The sequence below is a fragment of the Rutilus rutilus genome, assembly GCF_951802725.1.
Source record: "Rutilus rutilus genome assembly, chromosome: 6".
NCBI classification, from domain to species: domain Eukaryota; kingdom Metazoa; phylum Chordata; class Actinopteri; order Cypriniformes; family Leuciscidae; genus Rutilus; species Rutilus rutilus.
Genome location: NC_140214.1, coordinates 17,413,729 through 17,437,635, shown reverse-complemented (window position 1 = coordinate 17,437,635; position 23,907 = coordinate 17,413,729). Strand labels below are relative to the sequence as shown.

General features: G+C 37.1%; 2 protein-coding genes across 5 annotated transcripts in view; one reads left to right on the top strand and one right to left on the bottom strand.

Moving 5' to 3' along the window:
- Positions 1–18,739, top strand: part of slc6a9 (solute carrier family 6 member 9) — a 49,548-nt gene extending 30,809 nt beyond the window's left edge. For 2 of the 3 annotated variants that reach the window (XM_084410947.1, XM_084410946.1), the window contains 12 exons: positions 8,913–9,069; positions 9,920–10,051; positions 10,654–10,924; positions 11,875–12,007; positions 12,431–12,565; positions 12,654–12,757; positions 13,013–13,250; positions 14,039–14,173; positions 14,260–14,359; positions 14,453–14,553; positions 14,651–14,821; positions 15,807–18,739. In XM_084410947.1, the coding sequence (XP_084267073.1) occupies positions 8,913–9,069; positions 9,920–10,051; positions 10,654–10,924; positions 11,875–12,007; positions 12,431–12,565; positions 12,654–12,757; positions 13,013–13,250; positions 14,039–14,173; positions 14,260–14,359; positions 14,453–14,553; positions 14,651–14,821; positions 15,807–16,031 (1,902 nt within the window). In that variant the 3' untranslated portion in view covers positions 16,032–18,739. Of the gene's footprint in view, positions 1–1,574; positions 1,688–8,912; positions 9,070–9,919; positions 10,052–10,653; positions 10,925–11,874; positions 12,008–12,430; positions 12,566–12,653; positions 12,758–13,012; positions 13,251–14,038; positions 14,174–14,259; positions 14,360–14,452; positions 14,554–14,650; positions 14,822–15,806 lie in introns of those variants that run through there. The other variant, XM_084410948.1, reaches the window with a different exon arrangement.
- A 957-nt stretch (positions 18,740–19,696) lies between these two features.
- The window catches only part of ccdc24 (coiled-coil domain containing 24), a 28,413-nt gene continuing 24,202 nt past the window's right edge, over positions 19,697–23,907 (bottom strand). For both annotated transcript variants that reach the window (XM_084410951.1, XM_084410950.1), the window contains 3 exons: positions 22,396–22,462; positions 21,769–21,880; positions 19,697–21,194 (listed from right to left, as the gene is read on the bottom strand). In XM_084410951.1, coding sequence (XP_084267077.1) covers positions 20,774–21,194; positions 21,769–21,880; positions 22,396–22,462 — 600 coding nt within the window. In that variant the 3' untranslated portion in view covers positions 19,697–20,773. The remainder of the gene's footprint in view (positions 21,195–21,768; positions 21,881–22,395; positions 22,463–23,907) is intronic.

Here is a 23,907-nt window from a genome sequence, read left to right as displayed (position 1 = left end):
TTTTTACAGAAATATAATCCAACTCACGTGTTTTCAACACAGATAATAAGATTTTTTGTGTGTGCACCAAATCAGCATATTTGAATGATTTCTGAAAGATCATGTGACCCTAAAGAAGACTGGAGTAATGATGCTGAAACTCAGCTTTGCAATAAATGTCGAAATATATTTAAATAGAAAACCATTATTTTACATTGTAGTAAAATGTCACTGTATTACTGTTTCTACTGTACTTTTGATCAAATAAATGCAGGCTTGGTGAACATAAGAGACTTCTTTCAAAAACATTTAAAAGTTTTGAGCTGTATATATCTTTAAACTTTGTTGTCATGATGATCTAACACAGGTAAAGTCTGTAAACATTGTAACTTTACATAATGTCTGCACAAGGACACCAAGAAGAGAGATGTTGTAACCTTGTTGTGTTTAATATGGTTGACTTAAATCATCAGAGCATAGTCATTCTTTGCCGAAAACCTGTCAGAAATTGTTTAAACAAAAGCATGAATCATCACATCATGCTTCAGTTCAGTTAACTCCCTTCTACTAGACCTCCATCTACCTGAAATGTATTTACATATCAGATAATACGATTTCATATTAAATAGTATGACCCTGAAAGCCCTTTAATAAAAACTTTTCTTGTCATTCCTGTCAGAAATACAGTGGATTTGATTGTTGTTCATCCAGGTCTGTAGTCTAACTTACAGACAATAAACATTGAACACAATGTTGTACATTAAACACTGCAAACAATGCTTTAAAGTTACTTGAACTTCTGGTTTCTGTGTGTCTTGCTTGTCAAAATCTGATGCTAATCGACTCTGAAGATGTTTTTCAGTCTAGAAGCTGAAGTTGCATGACATTAAGTCTTGATGTCAGCCAAAACTGGGGTGGCTTATGCAACCCTGAATCCCTGAATGGGCCTTTAAAAGTGCTCTAATTGGCCCTTTTGAGCATATTGTAATTTAAAATGGGTCGTTCCTCAAATTCATTAGTTTCTGTGTTTACGAATGCAAAAAGCTCAGAAATAATGGGAATCAGCCCTGGGTACAAGGATAGAGAAAGGTCAATATATACTGTTTATGTCTCTATATGTAATTCATTAGGAGATGCTGGTTGAACATGCAACATTTCTGAGATGAAAGTGTGTGAAGAACAGGTGATTGCAATGGCTCACATGTCTGCAGGCTACGCTCCCTCATTGTTTGAATTGAGCACTAATTGAATGATCTGATTATGTGAAGCGTGTGTCTGCAGCTATACCTGGTTTTCTATATATTTTATTCCTGTTCATCTCAGGATTCTTTGATCAATTGAAAGTTCGAAAGAACAGTATTTATTTGAAATAGAAATCTTTTGTAACATTAGGAATGTTTTACTGTCATGTGTATACCCATGTCTCTTAAAGAAAAGGATACAATCTTGTGCATAGATATGACAGCCTGTTGAACTATAGTTTGTAGCAGTATAGGTAGAAGCAGCCAATGTGAATATATCCTTTGTGACACTAAGAAACTCCCAAAAGCCAAACCTCCAGGCTCCTCCCCTCTCCCCACCCACAGCTTAAGGGTAGAATAGGTTCCACATGGAGCCGTGTCAGTCTGCTCCTGCTGACCTGGAGAGTTCTGTACGTTTCTGCTTGAGTAAGCGCTACTAGCTGGGGTGTACAATGGACAGCAGAAAGGTAAGACCAAAAGAAGTGAGTAAGTGATGCTAAAAGTGTAGATGTAATATTGAGGCGTCAGTTATCAATGGAGGGGCAAGATCTTTTAGAACAATTCTAGAAGTCACTTGGAGCTTAAAATTAGACAAAAACCAGGTAGGTGTGTCCCACCATTTTGCTTTAGCGTGGATCATTCTTGGAATGCTGTTATACATGTTCTGATCTGTGAGTGTTAACATGACATGAGGAATGATGGAAATGGATATATGTCCTGAACATTCCATGATGGTTGATGATGTTTTGATCTGGACCCTAGAAGGTGTTTGACTTCATCTAGGCGGTCAGAAAACCACTATTAATTTAAAGTAGGAAGAACAAGGCGCATCATGAGGGTGAATACTATTTGGTCATGAATAATGGGTAATTTTTTGGCTTTTATATGACCAGGAGAGCCATCTGCAGACCTAATGACTCCCACAAGATGGCTACCAGAGCTGTTATGGATCCTTCCTAGTGTTTAACAGCTGACAACTGGCTTTATGGGTTGAAGGCAGACTTTTGGTTTCTTTAAATGGAAACTCCATGTTGCACAAAACTACTAATTCACTTGTGTGGTATAATACTTTCTTATATTAAGCAACTAGTGATTCTCTTGTGAAGCTTGTGACCAGTTCCTTGTGCACAATACACTTCTGTATGTGTCCAAGTATATGTAATCATTTAGATGTAATGTGATCCTGGTCTTATGCTCACCAAAACTGCATTTATTTGATCAAAAATACAGTAATATTTTGAAATATTTTTACAATTTAAAGTTATAAAATTAAACTACTTTCTATTTGAAAAATATATATTAATGTTAATTTAATTTAATTTAATTTAATTTAATTCAGCATCATTGCTCCAGTCTTCAGTGTCACACGATCCTTCAGAAATTATTCTAAGATCCTGATTTGGTGCTTAAGAAACATTTCTTATCAATGTTTTTGACTAATGTTTTTGTTTTTTAAAGGAAACTGTGATACATTTTTTTTATTGTCTTATTCATTTTTTTATTTAACTGTGATACATTGTTTACTGTCACTTTTGATCAATATAATGCATAAAAAAGATTCTTACTGACGCCAAACTTTTGAATGTAGTAGTGTTTGTGTGTGTATATATATATATATATATATATATATTATGGCAGTCTCTATAAACATATTATATGGTCGTGTGTGTGACAGCGTGAGTGTGGATTGAACGTGAAGATTTTTCTTCAAATCCTTCTACCACTCCTGCCCATCCCCATCTGCCTTTGGGACAAAAGAGATTGTCCCGCCCCAAACACACTGCATTTGCTGATATAGAAATTAGTATGTCTTTTCAAAAAGTTATTCTACAAATGCCTTGTAATAACTGTTAAACAGAAAAGGAAAAGATACAAAACCTAAGATAAAAAAACGACAACATTTGAATACATGATGTACAATGAGGCTCAGCTGAAGCTCTGCAAGAGGTATTTTGGTTGCAATCACAACCCCTGGTCTGACCTCTGACCTTGATAAACAAACTCGAGGTGAAAGTCTTACTGGAGTCTTTGAATGAGCCTGTTGTGTGTGTGTCTCATCCTTTCCTGGGGAGAATGAAGCCCTCATCAGCAGAGAAAGATTGAGGATGTTGCATTTGAAATGTGAACTGGGGGTCAGTAGAGAGCACTAGAAAGGGGAAAGGTCAGCTCTGATGAATGGTGAATCCAGGGACTTGGGTGTTTAACCATTTCAGAAATGCTGAGAACACATTTCCTATGGCTTCCTTGCTTCTGTTTTTGTCTTTCATGTTCTTAAATTGCTTCAGTCATTTGCATTTCTCTAAACTTACTAGCCTGATGGGAAAAGTTTTGCAGCATTAGTCAGCAGTAGGTCTCTTATCTCTTTTTATGTTTGGACCTGTGCAGCCTTGTGTTTCGCTGTCTAGGGTGTGTTTTGGAATCTGCGCTATTTTTATGATGGTTGGTGGAAGTCATTGATTTGTCACAGTATTTCTCTTTTCCATAGACTTTCCTCTGCTGGATTAGAGGTTTTTTAGGATGTTTTTGGGACTGTAACGATCTCAAATAAGTATGAGTATGGGTTCATATGAGAGAGAATGTTCAATCTATAAACATCACTCTTCTCACAAGGTGAATCCCAAAATAATCTTTTATTAGTTTATTCCATAGTGCTGTGGTGAATTAATCATAGAAATCAGGTGAGCAGATGTGTGAAAGATCCCCTGATAAGTGTGTTTTGTTGACATGCACCACCACTAAAGCATATTTATCTTGGAACAATTTATATTTCTCTTAGGGATGCATCAATAATTATCAAATACAGCTAAAATGTATTATTAGTCTTTCAACTGGTATGTTACATCATCTGAGACATTTGCTTGGAAGTGTTACATAATCTGAGTTTTATTTTTATTTTTACTTTTGAATACAATCTAAATGTTGCCTCTTAGAGTAATATTTATATTTCTCTTAGGGATGCATCACAAATTTCTTAATATTATCAAATATTATTAAATCTTTCAATTGCTGTGTTAGATAATCTGAAATTGACATCCCACATTTTGAGTTTTTGAATGCAGCTCATTGAAGCAGATGACATAATCGGCTATGGTCACAAGAAAAATGTAAACGTTCAGTCACTCCCGCTTTTGTTAGGTGATTAGGTTAGGTTAATTTAAAACTTCAGAGAATCGACATTTAATTATTCAAAAAGATTCAGAGTGTTAACACACACATAGAGCTTTATGTAATAGACACTAAAACACTCACCCTATTGAGCCAAAAAGGATCTTTTGAACCATATGTAATGCCACAGCACATTCTGCATGGACGTCTCCAGGCATTCTGGGTGTTAAGTTGAGAAGTCACAGGTCAGTTCTCACTTTTCTTCTTAAATTGACAGGGTCACATACCTGCAATGAGTTACTCAGAGGGAGCTGTGCTGCTGTCAGTCACAGGCTTCAGGCTTCATGGATAGATGCTCTTCTCACTGTTTGAGGTTGTAGGACAGGAAATTGTGGAATAGTCAAATTTGGGAGAAAAATACAAACTCAAGATAATGTTTAATGCTGTTGTGAGGCAGTTATTTTGTTGAGGCAGTTTTTTTTTTTTTATGGAAGCTTTTTTTTTCTTTTTTTCTTTTTCTTTTTTTCTTTACCTTCCTTTTCTTTCTCTTTATCCTTGTTCCTTTTCTTTTTCTTTTCCTCTTTTTCTTTTTTTCTTAATTTTTTTCCTTTTGTTTTCTTTATCTATTTCATTTCCTTTTTTATTTCGTTTTTGTTCATTTCTTTTCTTTTCTTTTCTTTCATTTTCTTTTCCTTTTCTTTTTTTTCTTTTTCCTTTCCCTTTTTGCTTCTCGCTTTTCTTTCCTTGCTCTATTTTTTCCTTCTTATTTTTTTATAGAAAGTTTAAAAGGTAAACCACTCATTTGACTCAGGTCCCCATGGACCTTTGTGTTTATGAGTGTGTCTTGGTCTTACGTAAAATGGCAGATGGGCCCAGCTGGACGATCTTTCTCTCTTTCACTCTGTGCTCTGCAAGACAGATCCTTGGAGCAAACTGCAACGGCTGAAACACCTGGGCATTCCACAGAGCACAGGGACAGGGATCACAGAGTGAAGCGGATAAAGATTGAACTAAACAATACTTTGATATGCCGGAAGGTAAACACAACATAACCTCATGTGTGAGCGCAGAAGAGCCATGTTTTGGAAAATATCAACAGTATGTTGTATAAAGCTACAGTTCCAATAATTCCAGTGTTACTTGTTATGTTTGACTGTAATATTATAGATGGATAGATACAGAGAAGTATTGACTTGCATTTTGTTGAACTGGCGTGTACTTTAGGTAGGTGGATATTTAAAGGTCGGTTCATCTCCCAGGTGTTCTGACCTCAAGGATCCCACCTGTTTCAGGGTCTAGTCTAGATCTCCTCCTTCTTACGCTGGGCCTTCAGCTGTGCTGCAGCAGTTGTTCAGAGAGCCATCAGCACAACCCAACACAGGTGTCCATTTGCTGGCCTCCATCCAGTCTCAGGTCTAAAAGCAGACTTAAACTATCTGTCCACTGGTGCGGAAGAAATCTGTTCATACCACCCACAATTCTAGATGTCTGCCATTTTTGGGCTGTCTCTGTAAATATATGCTGTAAACACATGGTCAAAAACCTGATTGAAATACATTTCCAGCTATGATTTCATTTACTTCCAGCAGATTTTCAATTGTTAATTACAGATGTCACTGCCTTAACCTCAGAGTTTGGACACCACACCTGTCATTTTAATTTAGTTAACAATGTTTTGATTCTCACACCACTTGCCCCGCATTGCTATCAATCCCACAATCCCCTGCGTGAGTCTTTTGGTCCACTCCCATAGTGAAGGGTTTGAAAACAGCTCCTCTTTGTACAGTTAGTCCAATTTCATTTCAGGTTCAGGAATAAAAGTTGTAATTGTTCAAAAAGCATTCTCACTAGGGTTATTTTGTTTGTGTTCAACAGAACAAAATAGTGGTGTGTTGCATTGTTTAATACTTAACTAGAGGAATATTTCATTTTGGATGAAAGGCAAATCAGTGGTTATTGGGTGCACATGTGTCAGTGAGCTCTTTGGGCCATTGCTCCCTGCAGGATCACTGACTCAGATGCTGCTGAGACTTAATGTGCGTGTGTGTGTGTGTGTGTAGTGACTTGTGTAACCTGAAGCAAACCTAAAACACCTTAATTAAAATAAAGAAGGACTGACACTTTTGCTGCATTTAAAATCATTTCATACATGCAGCTCATAATCTTTTTATATTTAGGCAGTTGACATGTCACATCTGTCGGTGGTACTTCATCTAAAGATTTTCTAATTCTTTTCTAATTGTTACACATTGTTATAAACTTTCAATGAGAAGCCACATTTATACTTCAACAAATCAATTCTGGTTACAGTATCTTAATGTTAAATGTCAACTATCCATTTGTAAAGCAAAATTGCTCACTAGAATGACCTAGTGCAGTTTGGATTCCTCCCCAGAGCTGTGGGGAAGATCGCGAGGATACGCTGCTGAATGTTCATCTCCCGCAGCGTGCTCGCTGTGCGGGCGGAGCGCTCGCTCGGATCAGATCGTGAGCTTGCCTTAGAGGTCAACATGAAGAGCATCTGATGAGAACAGATGGAGAGAGTAAACTTTTAACCAGGCCGACAAGACCAAATGTTTGTCTTGAGCACATGACGGTGATTTCAGTTCACATCAAGTGCGCTCCAGCATGCCCACAACAGTGCTTGCATGCAATTTTCACAAAATGTTTTGACAATTGCTTTCTTGTGGTTATCTTCTTTTAAGACATTTTAAATTGTGGTAGAGAAAAAAATGTTAGAGAGCTATAGGAAGTAGTGGGACCAGGGTAATGAATTGACAACCCAAACTCAAATCAGCATTGGAACTCCTTATGTTGGAAGCATGTGCAGTATCACTTCATCACGAAATTAACATCTTGCAACACTTTTTTTTTTTTTTGCTATAGTTCAGGGGTATTCAATTAAAGTTCCAAGAGGTCCGGATATTTCCTTACCAGTGGAGGTCCGGACAATACTTTTTTGGAATAGTTATATTTCCTTCAGGGCAGCAGTAGTACTTTTGTAAAAGAAAAAACCCTAAACAGTCAAAATAGTCATCAAAGATGAGAATCTTGAGCCCTCAGAGCCACACAGTGGTGTCTGAGAATTTTTCTATAAAAAAAAGTAAATATTTCATCAGTTGAGCCCAATTGGATATGTATATTAAAAGGTAAGATCAAAGGTTTTATCAGGCTATTATTATTTTCACATTTAGACACCTATGTGTATGGCACACAGAAGGCCTTGTGACTGAGAGAACATACTGAATGGGGGTGCATGGTTTTCCTCTAAAGTCTGGACCATTTTTATTTATTTATCTTTTTTGCTCAAAATAATAAACTACTAAAAACAAGCTATGTAGATAATCTAATAATCAAAACACTCTCATCTGAGCAGAAAACAAAGTTAACTAATAACTTCAAAGTTTTGTTGTCTTTCCTTGCCATCTCTAAATAATTGTGCAAATTATAACATTGTTTTTTTATGAAATGCTCTTAACATGCTGATTAATAATGCTGTGTATGGGGGGGGGACGTCTAAAAGCACCACGTTTACTTGTCACAAACCTGGTTTAGTTAAACGGTCGGACTCATCTGTATGACAGATAAAAATAATTGTTTGCTGCATTCTCGTTTTCTGCAGTGATTTAGCCAAAGGATCTATTTTGTTGCTCAAAGTGTTTCTGCTACTGTCCTTAAAATAACTGTGTCATCTGCAGCTCTTATTGTGGCGCTTTAGCATCTTCAGTGGGAGAGAGAAGCAATTCGCATGGAGTGGAAAGGGCTTGAATGAAGTGCGTTTGGCTATAAAAATATCAGAGTATTAGTGCTGAAAGACCATTACTATAAACAACCCTGAGCGCTTGTGGTGCGTACTGCTCACTTTAAACTGTAGAAACGGTAAAATGCTGCAATAATGTCCCGCGGCTCAGATGGAACCAAGCCGGAATACACAGAATGTTGGAACTTTTTGTGTTTATGCTTGTATTTTTAATGTTGGTAAAAATGCTATAATCGGGACCATTTTAAGTGAACAAGTGAAGTAGAAATGATGATTTTTAGATAGATCTTTATTTGTCATTGTAAAAAGAACAACAAAACACTTTTAGCAGCTCCACTGAATTAGCAGGATAACAATAAACAGTGTATATAAATAACATGGACAATTGAAAACCAGATACAATGTAAATGAAAATAGATAAATATATTCCAACAAATAATCAGTATAACAGACAAAGACACATACAACATGACAATAGCATAATTATAGAATGAAAAATAACATAAATACAAAGATAGTCACAGTGGTCATAAACAGTACGTTTGCACTTCGAATTGCACTTCGTACTTAAAGTTAGGGGTTTATTGCACAAGTCTCAGGTATGAAGGGGGGTTATGCATTTAAGCATTCACACACGTTCATAAATATTAATCAGTAATCTTGACATTAATTAAAATATGGATATTATGCATTCACCATCATATATTTTGTTTTGTCTGTGCTTAAAGTGAACAAAATGTGTCCCCTTTCAATGCTCTCTTGACTTACGAGAAGGATCCCACCAAGCAACATCGTGTTTATTTCATTCGTACATGTGTCTGTTTCAGAATGGAGCGGTTCCAGGAGAGCCAGTGAAGAAAGATGAAAACTCCAGAAGGGGAAACTGGGGCAACCAGATTGAGTTTGTCCTCACCAGTGTTGGTTACGCAGTGGGGCTGGGAAATGTCTGGAGGTTTCCTTACCTTTGCTACAGAAATGGAGGAGGTGACCAGTTAATTTCTTTTTCTTTGCCCAATGTCTATATTGACTTTCTCTCAGTGCCTATCATGCAATGTTGAGTTAGCATTTTATAATTTCATGCCAAATTAGTTAAACATTTAATTTGAAGTAGTTAAACTGGTGGGATTTAGGGTTTTGTTTTTCTAAGTCATGCCATTGAGTCCTTTTCTCAGTTCATTGCTCCCCTAAAAGGGTACCCATTTGGTATCAAGTCTCATAACACACCTTACTTAAAATAGACCAGGCTAGAGTAAGCAAGGGTCTCTAGCAGATGGTCCCCGATGACCTGGCCCGGAAACCTCTGCCCCATGATCTCATATTCTTTGAGCTGCCTCTGATCGGGGCCATATCCTGAATTAGCCCATAATTTAGATAAGTAACTGAACTCCAGCCTATTTAAACAGACAGAATGTGGTCCTGTAAAGTGTACTAAGTGGACTGTTTGTGTGTGTTTTTGATCATTTAGTGTTTTTTTTTATTATATGCATATCATTATTTAAGCAATGTTCATCTGTATGTATCCAGAAGAAGTGTCTTGCTTTTTGGTGTCGGGCTACTGTGTACACTTTCTGTTTCTGTTATGGAAAATATCAGCACTGTTGGAATGCAGCTTGTCCAATCAAATTAGACCAGTTATGTAACCTCAGGTGTTACTCTCTTTACTTGCATTAGCATTAGGGAACACTATAATGGAATCATACATTGGCTATTCTTTGTGTCATTTCTAAACTGTCTTTTTTCTGTAAGTGAGCACACCTAGATTTCTGTCTTCAGCGAGAAGACTGATGTGTCAGAGTTTTATGTAACTGTGGGTGTGGGTGTGTGTGCATCACAGGTGCCTTCATGTTTCCATACTTCATCATGCTGGTGTTTTGTGGCATCCCTCTGTTCTTCCTGGAGCTCTCCTTTGGGCAGTTCACCTCCCTCGGGTGCCTGGGAGTCTGGAAGGTCAGCCCTGTGTTTAAAGGTGAGCATGTGGCCATTAAAGGAGGCGTGAGAACAACTCTGAAGCATTTCCATGACAACTAAACATAATGGATGAATCTATCTGTATTGGTTTGGTTTTAAAAGTAATGTTATGACTTGTCTGACATGTTAGACTAGTAATTAATTTTTAAACATACACTCTCACAGTATTTTCTCATGTTGCTTGCAATATGTGTCATTTGAATCCTAAATGTGCCAGGTTCGCTTACATAATTTTTTTCCTTTAATGGTAACAAAAGGAACCATATTATAAAGAGTAACCAAATGTTTTGACTTGGTTTGCTACATTAGTTAACATGAACTGACAATGAAAAATACTTAAAGCTTCTATTAATCTATTAATGTAAATTTCAACATTTACAACATTTACAAATAAAATTTCAACATTTACATTATTAAAATAAAAAAATAGTTTTATTTATTTGACTTTTTTTTTTTTTTTTTTTTGCAAATCCTGTTTGTATTTTGGATTGCATAACTTCTTTTTTCATTTAGCTTTAATATCAAAGCAGCAACATGTAATGTATTTTATTGAACTGCAAAGCGAATTTATTGTCCTGTGGTTGTTCTCTCTTCTTCAAGGTGTGGGCTATGGAATGATGGTGGTCTCTACCTACATTGGAATCTACTACAATGTGGTGATTTGCATTGCATTTTATTACTTCTTCATGTCAATGACAAACCTGCTGCCCTGGACGTACTGTAACAACCCTTGGAACACCCCTGACTGCTCTGGGGTGGTGGGAACTCCACGAGCTAATGCCACCTTCGCCAATATGTCTGCTGTCGTGTCAGGGGTGACTGAGATAGTCAACCGCACCAAGAGGACCAGTCCTAGTGAAGAGTACTGGAGGTAAATTCAAACCTTTGTATGTTGATTCATCTGTATATACTGTATTTCATTTATAAAAATGAAAAGTAAAAAAGTATATATTTTTTGAATATCATGAATAATAATATAATATAATATAAATAGTTTTTTGTTTTGGAAAGTCCCATTACATGACATTTCCCAACCTAAACTAACCTTGTGTTGCAGGGACCACATGGCTTTAATTGAACACATTTTCTTTGAATGACACTTTCTTTATGATATCAAGACAGTTTTGTCAGCCTGACATTTTGACTTTATTCCCCCAACAAATTCTAAGTCTGTATGCATTTTTATGTATTTGTTTACACACAATTATCTCCTGGTCTTTTATTCCCAGTATTTGTATTTTTGTTGTCAATCCATTACTCGTCTGCACTTAAAATGCATAACAGGTTAATAATTGAAAGCTTGTAATAATAAATGTTTGCAATTTGTCATGATGTTTGGATCTGTGTGCATTGGACTTGACAGATGTGTTTGTTGAATGACATTACAAGACAATGGGACCGAAAGGCACAGAATGTTTTATTTTTCCAAGAGTGTGAGTGTGATTGTGATTGTATGTGGTATGTGGTTGGGAATGAATGCTTCACTTTACTGCCAACGGTCAGAGAATGCAAGGCTTTGACCATGAGACGTGTGTGGACCGTTCAACATCTTTATAAATGGTTTGTGCTCTCTGGGTTGTGTTGTCCCTGTGGTATGAAAGACATTCTTGTTCTTGCCTTTTGTAAACTTATTCATTGTGTGGCTGAGGTTATTTTTTTATGGGACGGTGCTCACAATGCTTTTTATCTAAAGGCAAGCTCACAAATAAATACAAATAAACATTTAGATTAGCATGATGATTTTGATGAGTGAACTGTTAATGATTTGTCTTGCATCCTGCAGTCTCTCACGTCCCTCCTTTACTTGTTTTGCCCTCTCAGGAACTATGTATTGAATGTCTCTGATGGCATTGGGAACTTTGGGGAGGTGCGTCTGCCTATCCTGGGATGTCTGGCTGTGTCATGGGTGGTTGTGTTCCTCTGTCTTATTCGAGGAGTCAAGTCATCAGGCAAAGTGAGTAGAACATCCATTCGCCAAGGTCATGGGATCGATTCTCGTGGATGTTGAAATGCTAAATGCTTGAATCCACTGAAGGTCACTGTAGTTTACAAATTAATCTAGTGTACAAGTTTTACTCTAGAATTATATATATATATATATCTATATATCTATATCTATATATATATATGTATATGTGTGTGTATAAAATACTTACCATCAGTGTTGTCATTAACTAAAACTCCATTAAAATAGTTTTTGTTAATTGAAATAGAGCAGAAATAAATTAAAATATAAATATTAGACAGAAAAATAAAAAATTGTGCACAAAAAAATAGAAAAGCAACTAACTGAAATAAAATACGTTGACTGGAAAAAAGAATATATATTTTTTTAAATGATACTGAAAAAATGAGTTTTAATGTTGTCTTTCCTCAGGTAGTGTATTTCACAGCGACCTTCCCTTATGTGGTGCTGACCATTCTCTTCATCAGAGGAATCACTCTTGAAGGAGCCGTCAGTGGTATCAAATACTATTTGACCCCTCAGTGGCAAAAAATTCTAGATGCCAAGGTCTGTACATTGTATAACACCAAACTTGTGCATAACTGCAAGTGATCTCTAAGGCTATACACAATAATGTTTATTTTGTGTTCTGTAGGTATGGGGGGACGCTGCCTCTCAGATTTTCTATTCGCTTGGCTGCGCCTGGGGTGGGCTTATTACCATGGCATCATATAACAAGTTCCACAATAACTGTTTCAGGTAATAATTCATCCATTTTATTTTTCTGCTAATGTGTAATTTTAAACCATTTTTAACCTGTAAGTACTGAGTTTTGAGGATTGACCAAGAGCTCTGTGTTGTGATTGGTGTCTGTGCATTACTCTGTAGTACCCCCATGTGGCTTGTACAGATAAATGCATAGAATAACTTTTAACTTTTAACTTTATTCCTGAAATAGTTCAGTTCAGAATATATGATTGCAAACATAATCTAATGATTTGTGTATTCAAACAGAGACAGTATCATCATCAGTGTAACAAACTGTGGCACCAGTGTGTACGCTGGCTTTGTTATCTTCTCCATCCTGGGATTCATGGCTCATCATCTCGGGGTAGATGTGTCAGAGGTGGCCGATCATGGTCCAGGCCTTGCATTCGTGGCCTACCCAGAGGCCCTAACACTGCTGCCCATATCACCACTCTGGTCCCTGCTCTTCTTCTTTATGCTCATTTTATTGGGCCTGGGCACTCAGGTATTCTTCTTGTTTTGTAACATTTTCATATGTCTTTTTACAGGTCTTCCAAGACTTGTGTTGTGTTGTGACTTGTCAAAATGTTTCACTCTTTTTTTTTTTTATCTTTCTTTTCTTCTGCACAGTTTTCTGCAATTACACTATTGATCAAATATTTAGGATCTGTAATATTATTTTTTTTTGAAAGAAGTCTATTATACTCACCAAGGCTGCATTTATATTACTCCAGTCTTGTTTCAAACTTTATTTTAAAGATCTGGTCTGTGTGCCTTTTTTTTTAACCATGTTGAGAAAAACAAAAAAAAGAACAGTTGTTGTATTTTTGTGTTATTGTTGCTGTATTTTGTACAGTTGTGCTACGTTAAATACCAACATTTAAATTAAAACCGTACACAAATTTCATGCACACAAAACAAAATATTGACTTCTTTTCAGATTTTTGTTTATTACGTTTAGCATATTTATAAAAATATATATTTCGCTAAATTGGAAATAATGTTTCTCCCGCACTTTTGAGAGCCATGTCTCATTAGTGTTAAGAATATTTTCCATATTTAATTTCCTTATTCTTTTAAAAAAAGGAATGGACGCAAAATGACAAATTTCTTTCCCCTTCTCCTTTTATGTTCTGTGTATATATATATATATATATATTTTTTACAATTTTACCTACATTATTTATTTGCTGCTTTGCTGGTATTTCTTTCAGGAGATGTCTTGTTTAACTAGCAGTTTATGTATAAAGTGATATACAATTGCTTATTTTTTTCTGTTTAATGTTGGTGTAGTTCTGTCTACTGGAGACTCTGGTGACAGCTATAGTAGATGAGATTGGAACTGACTGGATTATCAGAAATAAGACCTACGTCACGCTCGGAATCGCTATCGTGGGCTTCCTCCTGGGAGTGCCGCTGACCACACAGGTGAGTAACAAACACATTTGAGCAAACACATACACATACACATGTCCTTTATCCATTGATTGATTGTTGTGCTGTGTGCGATGTAGGCAGGGATATACTGGTTGCTGCTTATGGACAATTACGCTGCCAGTTTCTCTCTGGTCGTCATCTCTTGCATCATGTGCATCTGTATAATGTATGTCTATGGTGAGTCCTCTAAGTCACTTTTACATACTGTATATAAAGGCCACAGTTGCTGGATGTATACCGAGGTGTTAATTTCCATGTGTTTCCAACCAGGTCACAAGAACTATTTTAAAGATGTGGAGATGATGCTTGGCTTCCCTCCTCCAATCTTCTTCAGGGTCTGCTGGAGATTTGTGTCTCCTTTAATTATTTCTGTGAGTAAGAGGTTGTTCTGATTCAAATTTGTCTGAATCAGGTATTGTTCAAACTATATCATTCAAACCAATCCTTTTTGTCTTTCTCTCTTCACAGTTCATTCTGATTTTTACTGTGATACAGTACAAGCCTATTATGTACAATGACTATGTGTACCCTGGTTGGTCATTGGTCATTGGGTTTGCCATGGCTTTGTCTTCAGTTATCTGTATACCTGTCTATGCTCTGTTCAAGATTGCTGTGTCTGAGGGATCGACATTTAGAGAGGTAATAAGTGCTCTACACAAAGAAAGTAATGATACTTTAGAAAAATGTTTAAAATCATGTATTTCATTGCAACATGCAACGAAGACTCCAGTGAAGAACCATTTTTAGTAAATTATAGTATTTCTTTTTTTTTTTTTTACATGGAATGGGCCGACATGTTTTCACATAACTAGCCAAAAACTTCTCAAAAATGTCTGAGAAGCCAGTGAATGGCCCCATCTATAGTACTGGAGTAAATTTCCTCCTCGTTCATCCTATTCAGTATTTTTTTCTGCTCACCATCTGAATACTTTTACATTTTGTTCTTGGTGGAAAATACCTTGAAGGGTTAGTTCATCCTTACCCTCATGTCGTTCCAAACCCGTAAGACTTTCATTCATGTTTGAAACACAAATGAAGATGTGTTAATTAAATCGGAGAGATTTTGGTCCCTGCATTGACAGTCTACGCAACTGACACGTTGACGCTTCAAAACGTTCATAAAGAGATCGTAAAACTAATCCATATGAATTGAGTGGTTTAGTCCAACTTTTCTGAAGAGACCCGATCGCTTTATATGATGAACAGGTTTGATTTAGGCTTTTAGGCTTGTGTGTTAAGCAGGACGTTTGAGCTTCCGCAAGAACTAATGAGGTTTTTCTTGTGGGTCAAGCAAGTACGGTTTAGCTTCTGTTTATGTTCGCTGATCAATGTTTATATCTGAATAAAAGCCTAAATTTACTTTTGAAGTGACACAGTTTTCAGATTTAATTTAAAATATCTTCATTTGTGTTTCAAAATGAACGAATGACTTATGGGTTTGGAACGACATGAGGGTGAGTAATTGATGACAATTTTTTCAATTTTGGGGGAACAAACCCTTTAAGATTTTTTTTTTTTTATGATAACTTAATTTTCCCGATAAATTCTCTAGTTTTAGCTTTAAAGTATGCCAATCCTTTTGACCAAAATTCAACTGCTTTTAAACCGACTCTTTCCTCTGCAGCGTTTGAAGAACTCCTTGAAGCCTGACCTGGACTGGGGCCCTGCTCTCCAGGAGCACCGCAAGGGACGATACGCCACCACGGGCCCTGAATCTGTGGAGGTGTGCCCTCTCAAAGAAGAGCTGAAGGATGAGGGGAAAGAGAAACTCAAGGAGAAAGAGGATGAGATCGGTCTGACCATCCCAGGAAGCAACGGCTCCACATTGAACCCCACACCCAGCGCATAGAGGAGCCCCTCCACACCTTCCCCCCAGGACGGTTCCCATTCCCACACTGCGGGACAGGCCACTCTCGCTGGAGACCTTTACATATTGTAAGGGCTTTATGAAATCTAACCTCTAGAGAAATTGGTTGTCATCCAAAACCTTTTTCTTTTTGTTCACATAATTTAATACAGCAGTTTTTTTAAAGAAAAAAAACCAACATGTTCATATACAGGAGGTGTTTGCATACACGCAGTGTGTATATAGCGCATTGTACAATATTTTCACTCTGTGTTGAATAGTCCGGAGATGTGACTGTAGCGGCAACAGGAGCTACAGCGGGATTTGGCTTGTGTGTGTGTGTGTGTGTGTATAGTGGCGGCAGTGCTGGTCAGGTTTAAAAGCTGAAGACCAAATATTCTTTGTGGCAATGTTATAATGCCACTGTTAAGGGGAGTGTTATTTTCAGTTTCTGTTTTGTACCTATTGTCTTGTTTGGGAACCATCTCATTCACAAGCCAATATGGGTTTTTCAATGGCCAATGCTGATGTCTGAGAGTAGGGTGGCCGATCCGATGGTTAATATAATGCCAGTATATGATATAATACATTGTATTAACTCAAAATTCGCTTAAATATACAAACCAGGACATGTCTATTGTCCATTGACTAGACTCCCGGTAGGTTTTGAAGCTAAACTTTCGTTAATCGTCCAAGTAGACTGGCTGATACCGATAAATAAGAACAGGCCAAGAGAATATCCACTCTATTACCCTTTTAAGTGAGAGCAAAAATACAAAACAAAGGATATTTGGTCTTAATCTCTTACTGACTGAGGTATCTGGACCGAGGCAAATAACTTCTCAAGCCAATTCTCAGGGTTACACACAATTTGCTTTTTTGTGAAGCATTTTCCATTACCTTGAGATGATTTATTGCTGATGTTGAGTGTTTGACATGAAGGAGAGGGATTTTCATGTAGGAACTTCCACATGAAATGCCAAATCTGTCTAGTCTTCCAGGCATCTCGAGCCGAGGCATCTCCTGAGCGAGGGGATCACGTGTGCGATAACCAGAAGCAGCTAGTTCCTCATTAGATTCAGTACTGTAGTATGCACACTAACCCTGCTCTTCACAGAAAAGGAGGCATGTTACCAAAAACATGTGCACAGACCTTTGTACTCTGATGATTTAGCTGGTATGTTTGTGTGTAATTTTATGTTGTCTACGCGTGTTAAGAGACTTGAACTGGTGTGTATGTTCATTTAAAGGCATCTGGCTGTGCTGAGCCAAGCAGTTGTGTTTTTGAATAATGCTGAACGATCAGAGGTAAACGTAGCATCAGTCACAGTCACTGTAGTTAGTGTAATTGTTGGGTAGTCAGCAGTTTTTCCTTTGTATTATTGTGAATAACATTAAATAGTCTTGCGAGACATAAAAGGTCAAACTATCTGACTTTTAAAATAGAAACCACAGCATATTAGGTGTGTTTGATTTGTTCTGTTTTTGTTGGCAATAGGGATGGAGATACTCAGATTGAGAGTTTGGTAGTTGGTATGGCTAGATGCTGCTTATCATATCATTCCAGTGATGTATCAAAATGATTACTTAGGACTACTTAGGATGCATACGGTTGAAGTGGCACATGTACTTGGATAGAGAGTCCTGGTTACACTGTGAATTTGTCTGGGATGTTGCCTGATGCCTTTTCAACAGGGATTCTGGCAAGGTAGCTGCTAATGTGCTGACGCATCACGTATTGAGACTTCTGATGAAACGGCGAATCGCTGTGTCAAAGTAGTATTGGTATTTCTCTTTTGCGTTGTGCACGGAGAAACGCAATGCGTATGTGACGTGCTGCTTCTGTCATTTTGAGTCGAAATACGAACAATACATACAAAGTTTCAGCTTTGAAATAGCTTCATTTTGTTCTGAAATTTAAACAAATGTCGTTTTGACGCTCTTTAATGTGGCCTGGCAGATCGCTGCAGTTGCCTCAGTTCAGACGGCAACACGGATCATTTCTTCCTCTTTTACTACTAGTTATTGTAGAGGGAAGACAAAGAAATGAATGATACTTTAGAATAATATGTTTAAAATCGAAGAGTCCAGTGAAGTCCGTAGACTAATAATAGCAAACCATTTTTAGTAATTCATAGTATTTCTTTTTCTTTCTTTCTTTCTTTTTTTTTTTAACATGGAATGGGTCACTTCATGGGCCGACATGTTGAAATCACATAACTAGCCCAAAACTTCTCAAAAATGTCTGAGAAGCCAGTGAATGGCCCCATCTATAGTACTGGAGTAACTTTCCTCCTTGTTCATCCTATTCAGTATTTTTTCATCTGAATACTTCTACATTTTGTTCTTGGTGGAAAATACCTTAAAAGTTTAGTTCATCCAAAAAAGAAAATTCTGTCATCTATTACTTACCCTCATGTCGTTCCAAGCCCGTAAGACTTTCATTCATCTTTGAACCACAAATGAAGATATTTTAATTTAGTTCATAAAACTCAATATGTTTTTTTTTTCTGATAACGACTCAAAATGATGGAGCAGGTCACAGATAAAGTCAGTATTCAAAACCTGATGGCATAATAGTCTAGAGATCATTGTTATATGTACATTTTATTAATCTCTGCATGAAGGTAAGGTTGTCTATATACCTATATGTATAGCCTATATTCAAGATTTTATCCAAAAATATATAAAATACAATCTAACTTTAAAAAGTTAGAAAAAAAGAAAAAGAGGGGGAAAAAAAAGAGACGCAACAAGAATAAAAGTAACCCTGCTGCCTAACAGGAGATATCGGACACTCAGGGGAGTAGTTAGAGTTTCATTGGTCTTTGTGAGCTAATAGCACAACCATACATGCAAGTCACAGACTCTAGCTTTTCCTCTGTTAGACAGATTAGAGCAGCAGTTTAGGTGTCGTGAGACTAACAGCACTTTTATTTACTGGTTCACTTTAGCTGGCTACGTACACGGTAGCTACTGTATGATTAATCGCTGTCGCAAATGTGAATGCACAAGCTTGAAGTCCTCTCATTTGTCTGATGTGTGGTCCTCAGACCTTGAACGTGGCATGAAGACCATGTGTCTGTCTCTAGGTACCGCAATGTGAACAGACCTTGACATGCAAACTCTTTATATAACAGTAGACACGTTATGCATCAGTGCCGTTCTTGCACTGTTCCACACCTCTAGTCCTCTCTCTCTCTCTCTCTCTCTCCGTTGTACAGTAATGTAAAAAAAGACAAAAATTCAACTGATGTTTGTGTTATCTGTTTTTATCAGGGTGGGTTGCTGTAGTGGGGTTTATTTTTAGTTGTTTTTACTTTATTTCTTATGGTAACGTAGCTAATGTTATGTGTACAGAGTGCTCTGTGTAGTGGACGTTCTGTCACTATTGATGTCGTACAGTAATTTTAATCAGTATGTAATGATCTGTTTTTGCCATTTAACAGAAATCTACCTTTCTAAGAGATTTTTCCTTTTTATTTTTATAGTACTAAAACTGTATTTTATCATCAGTTGTAATATTTTTAGCTATATTCTGTGACACTACATTTGTTCCCCCCTAAACCTCCTCAAGCCAGCTGATCTCAACTCAAACACATTGCCAAACAAAGGCTTTGGACTGAAACTTGAAAAAAAGAAAATGCTTTTTGAACAAGCGTCTGGTCAAACAGAAATCTTGTGTATTGATGAGAAAGGACACAGTCTAAAGCCAACAATGTTATATCTTCATCTCAGTATTGTAAGTGTATTTGTAGTGCTGCAAAACCCTTTAAGAACATTTCTGTCAATTTCATTCACAGTGTCATGTATCCTGCACAATGTAAAAAGAAATGGAGAAAGCACATTTGATTGCCTGGAAAGAACGTTTTAACCTGTATGCTGATCTTTGAATAATTTCAAAATGCATTTGAAAAATGATAAAAACTGAATTGATGTTATGGAAATTGTATTTTGGTATATTAATACGTCATGTCAATCTGCTGTTGGGAAGCAAAAAATGTGTTTCTAAGAAGAACCGAAAACTTTGCTCTCAATAATGAGGCAACAATTAGTTTGTAAATGAATTGGTATACACCTTCAAATGACATGACAGGGTTGTGTTTATAATGAGCACATAAATACCTCTAGGTTCTAGATGGAAATAACTATTGAGCACAATTTTGTGGCTGTATAAAGTAAGCTATAAACAGAATCAGCATACTGTATCTCAAATGAAACTGAATTCTTTCGCTTACTTACCGAAGTGTTTATTCAAAACAGCATCATGTATTTTAATGTTGTTACGGCACTTTAAAAATATATACGTGTTTGAAAGCAACAGAAAATAATACGTAACTGCAAAAAATAAAACCCATGTCTCTCCCATGTCCTGTATCCTAAAAGAAGAGATGTCATCACAATAGTGTGTGTGTGTGTGTGTGCGCGTGTGTACTTGTGTGCTCATGGCAATATAAAAACAGTGAAGTAAAAAGACAAGCACATTAATGACATGAGCTCAGTACTTTATCAAACATATCTAACCATGTCTTTTCCATTTTAGGGCCAAACTGCATTGAAATTGTCTTAGTCATGTCAGCTGTATATCTTAAACTGTTCAATTTGAAATGGTAAATAAAGTTTATTTTAAAGATCACCTTGTGGTTTGTGTTTTATTCCTATGGGTAAGGGACATGTTTTTCCTGAAAAGAAAAGAAAAGAAACGAAAACAATGAAGAGCAGTTGTTGCAGAGATCCAGTTGTTGTCAAAGAGAAGAGAGCAGGCTGCTGGGCTGAGGAACGCTCAGGTGTCTGTTCCCCCTCTGCCCCCTGCTGGCTGTTCTCTGCACTGCAGGAGGAGCGGGCTGGAGGTGGTCACTGTTTCTGGTCACCTCCATCTTTAGGAGGAAGTCTTTGACGGATCCTGATGCTCTGGCTGTGGCTGCTGGCACCAGTCTGAATGCTGAAGCTCTTACTGAACTTCCTCTGTACTTGCAACCTTTGTCCCCATGTTCCAAAGCAGAAGTAGGGCTTTCGGATTCAGCACTTGAAGAGCTTATTAGTGGTACATCGCTCCTGATGTGGTTTGTGTCTCTGGGCGGAAATGGTTTCAAATGGGGAACTGTTGCGTTTGATGGTTTTGGTCTTTTTGAATCATCTGCAGACAGAGCTAGACCACTCGTCTCCCTTTAAAAAACATACTACATTAATGCCACAAGAAGCTTGGATCAACTACATGACTGCAGAGATGGACAAAGTACACAACTTCCTTACTTGAGTTGAAGTACAGATACTACTGGTCGTATATTACTCCGTTAAAAATTGTAAAGACCGAATTTTACTTAAGTAAAAGTACAGAAGTACTCGTTTTTAAAAGTAAAACGTAAATGTCAATGCATTGTTTTATTATTGTTGCATTGTTGTATGTAATACTCGCAGTACCTTATGCCTCTGAATCTATGCCTGCCTGCCTACCCTCATATCAATATCAAATTTATTTCTAGAACACAGTTCAATTAGTGGGACGTTTTGGGGAGCACTCCATAATGTCCACAATGGTTTTGGACACCCAAATGGCTGTTCCCTCAAATAATGCCCTATTTAAAGTTGTTTGGCTTTTAGTATGAATATGTTAGACTTACTGTTATCTATAAGCGAGTGTGCTCCAAAACAATGACAAAATTCACATTTAGAAGACCCAACGATGACAATAAATGCATCAAGTCATATACAAAGCATTATTCTGGAAAGGTGATCTGACCTTGCATGGATTTGTGGGTTTCTGATGCTCCGATTTATTGTGTTGTAGGAGCAGTTTATTAAACTCGTGATGTTCAGATCCCTCTGAATGAGTCTCCGTTCCTCTTTGAGCTCTGAAAGCCAGCAGAGAAAACAAGAAATCAGTGTTAAGCAGTCTACATTTTTATCAGATTTTTGTTCTTTATTTGAGACTGCAGAATTACTAATTTAGCTGCTTTATTTTTATGAACGAGTTGTATGTACAATAAAAACAACAAACTGCATTACACACTGGCTGACACACTTGTTTTAACACACTTGTTTATCATCAGCCCAAAAATACATAAGATCTAGGAGTGAACCACTAGATGGTGGTGATACACTATTCAAAAGGCCACTTCACATTTGGAGACATTTACAGATTTAAAATAAAATGGTTTGATGATCATTATGATGCAATGTTTATCAGGAAAAAATATGCTCAACAGTTGAATTTATATATAGACAAATTTATATATTTACCTATATGGACAAAAACTCCTCAGAGCTACACAGTCTTGTTTTGGTTCAGTCTGCCAGTAGGCTTTTGTCTGATACAAAGGTGCATGAAAAACAGAATCTTTTTGTGAAGATGAATAACCTTACATACCTGCTAGGGTGGGTTCTGGAGAGACAGGTTCTGTCTGGGTACTGGCTCTCTCAGTCTCAAGGTTTTCCTGTGATAAAACATCTAATCAAGCCAAAGGATTTCAACACCATTATACTTTCACTCTCTCCACTAAGCTTTATGACAAAGATTTTCCCTGCAAGTGTTTGTCTCCAAATGGACACTCTTAAAAATAAAGGTTCTTTATTGCCATTGATGGTTCCATCATGAAGAACCCTCAACATCCATGGGACGTTTCAGTTCCACAAAAGGTTCTTTATAGTGTGGGGTGGGGGGGGGGGGGGGGGGAGTTCTTTAAAATATTAAAATGTTCTTTACGTTAAGAAAAAGGTTATTTTAAGAACTGTTCACTGAACGGTTCTTTGTTGAAACCAGAATGGTTCTTCTATGGTCTCACTGCAAATAAAACTTCATTTAAAAAAAGTGTAACGCTGCAGACGTTTGCCACATCATCTTTGTTGTATATGTTTATAGCATATCACTTCAATAGACACAATTCTATGGCATTTGTGATCAATATTCCGGCCGAAACCCCCCATTTAGACCAGTCTAAACTTGTTTGCTCTTCCAAAAGGTCTTCCAGCCTGTAATAATGTCCGGCCAGTAATAATGATGCTGACTTGCCATCAGATGAACAAATTACATTTTAAAATGATCAAAATAAAAAAGTTATTTTAAATTGATAAAAAAAAAAAAAATCATAAAAAAAAATCTTACCAACTCCAAACTTTTGAACTTTTGATTAAAAACACGAACGAACAAAATGTTCTACAGTATGTAGTAAGATTTACTTTTTTATCCGTCTTATTCGTTATGAGTGAAGATTCAATAAAAAATTCATGATGTGAAACTTTGTATCTGCATCAAGAATAAATTGCCAAATTGCTTTACAGATTAAAAAAAGAAAAAAGAATAATAATCAGATTCAGAATGGAAAAAGTGACACATTTACCATAAAAAAGCCCCCACCATCATAATAGTGTTGATGCAGACCCACAGCTCACACTGCACTAAATGATTCCACAGCACTGCTCCACTGAGTCTCAAAGCTCTTAAAACGGGACTCCAAACCACATGCTTTTCGCTGCAAAGCCACGGATCTCCATTAGCCGTCATTGTCGTATGGCAGCGCCTGTAACTATTATTACACCAATCTGCCTGCTGCCTCGGTTCAGTCACTGATATCTCATGTAGAGTCATGCTTACTGCCCAGCACATGTATTATACACTCATCCTTTTAAACGAAACACAAACAGAGCTCTCTGAGGTGAGCATAGTCACCGCCAGCGTACGGGAGACTATTCATTTTAGCCCTGTGGTCTGTGGGCAGCGGTATAACCCCAGAGGCCAGCTGGAAAAGAAATAGCATTAGCAAAGCCACTATGAGGTGTTATGAGGCAGGACACTGAAATCTAAGACCAGAGGGAGGAGGGACGCCCTCTCCCACACACTCCCTCAGATGAGCAGATGTCTGTGCACGGGACAGGGTCAACT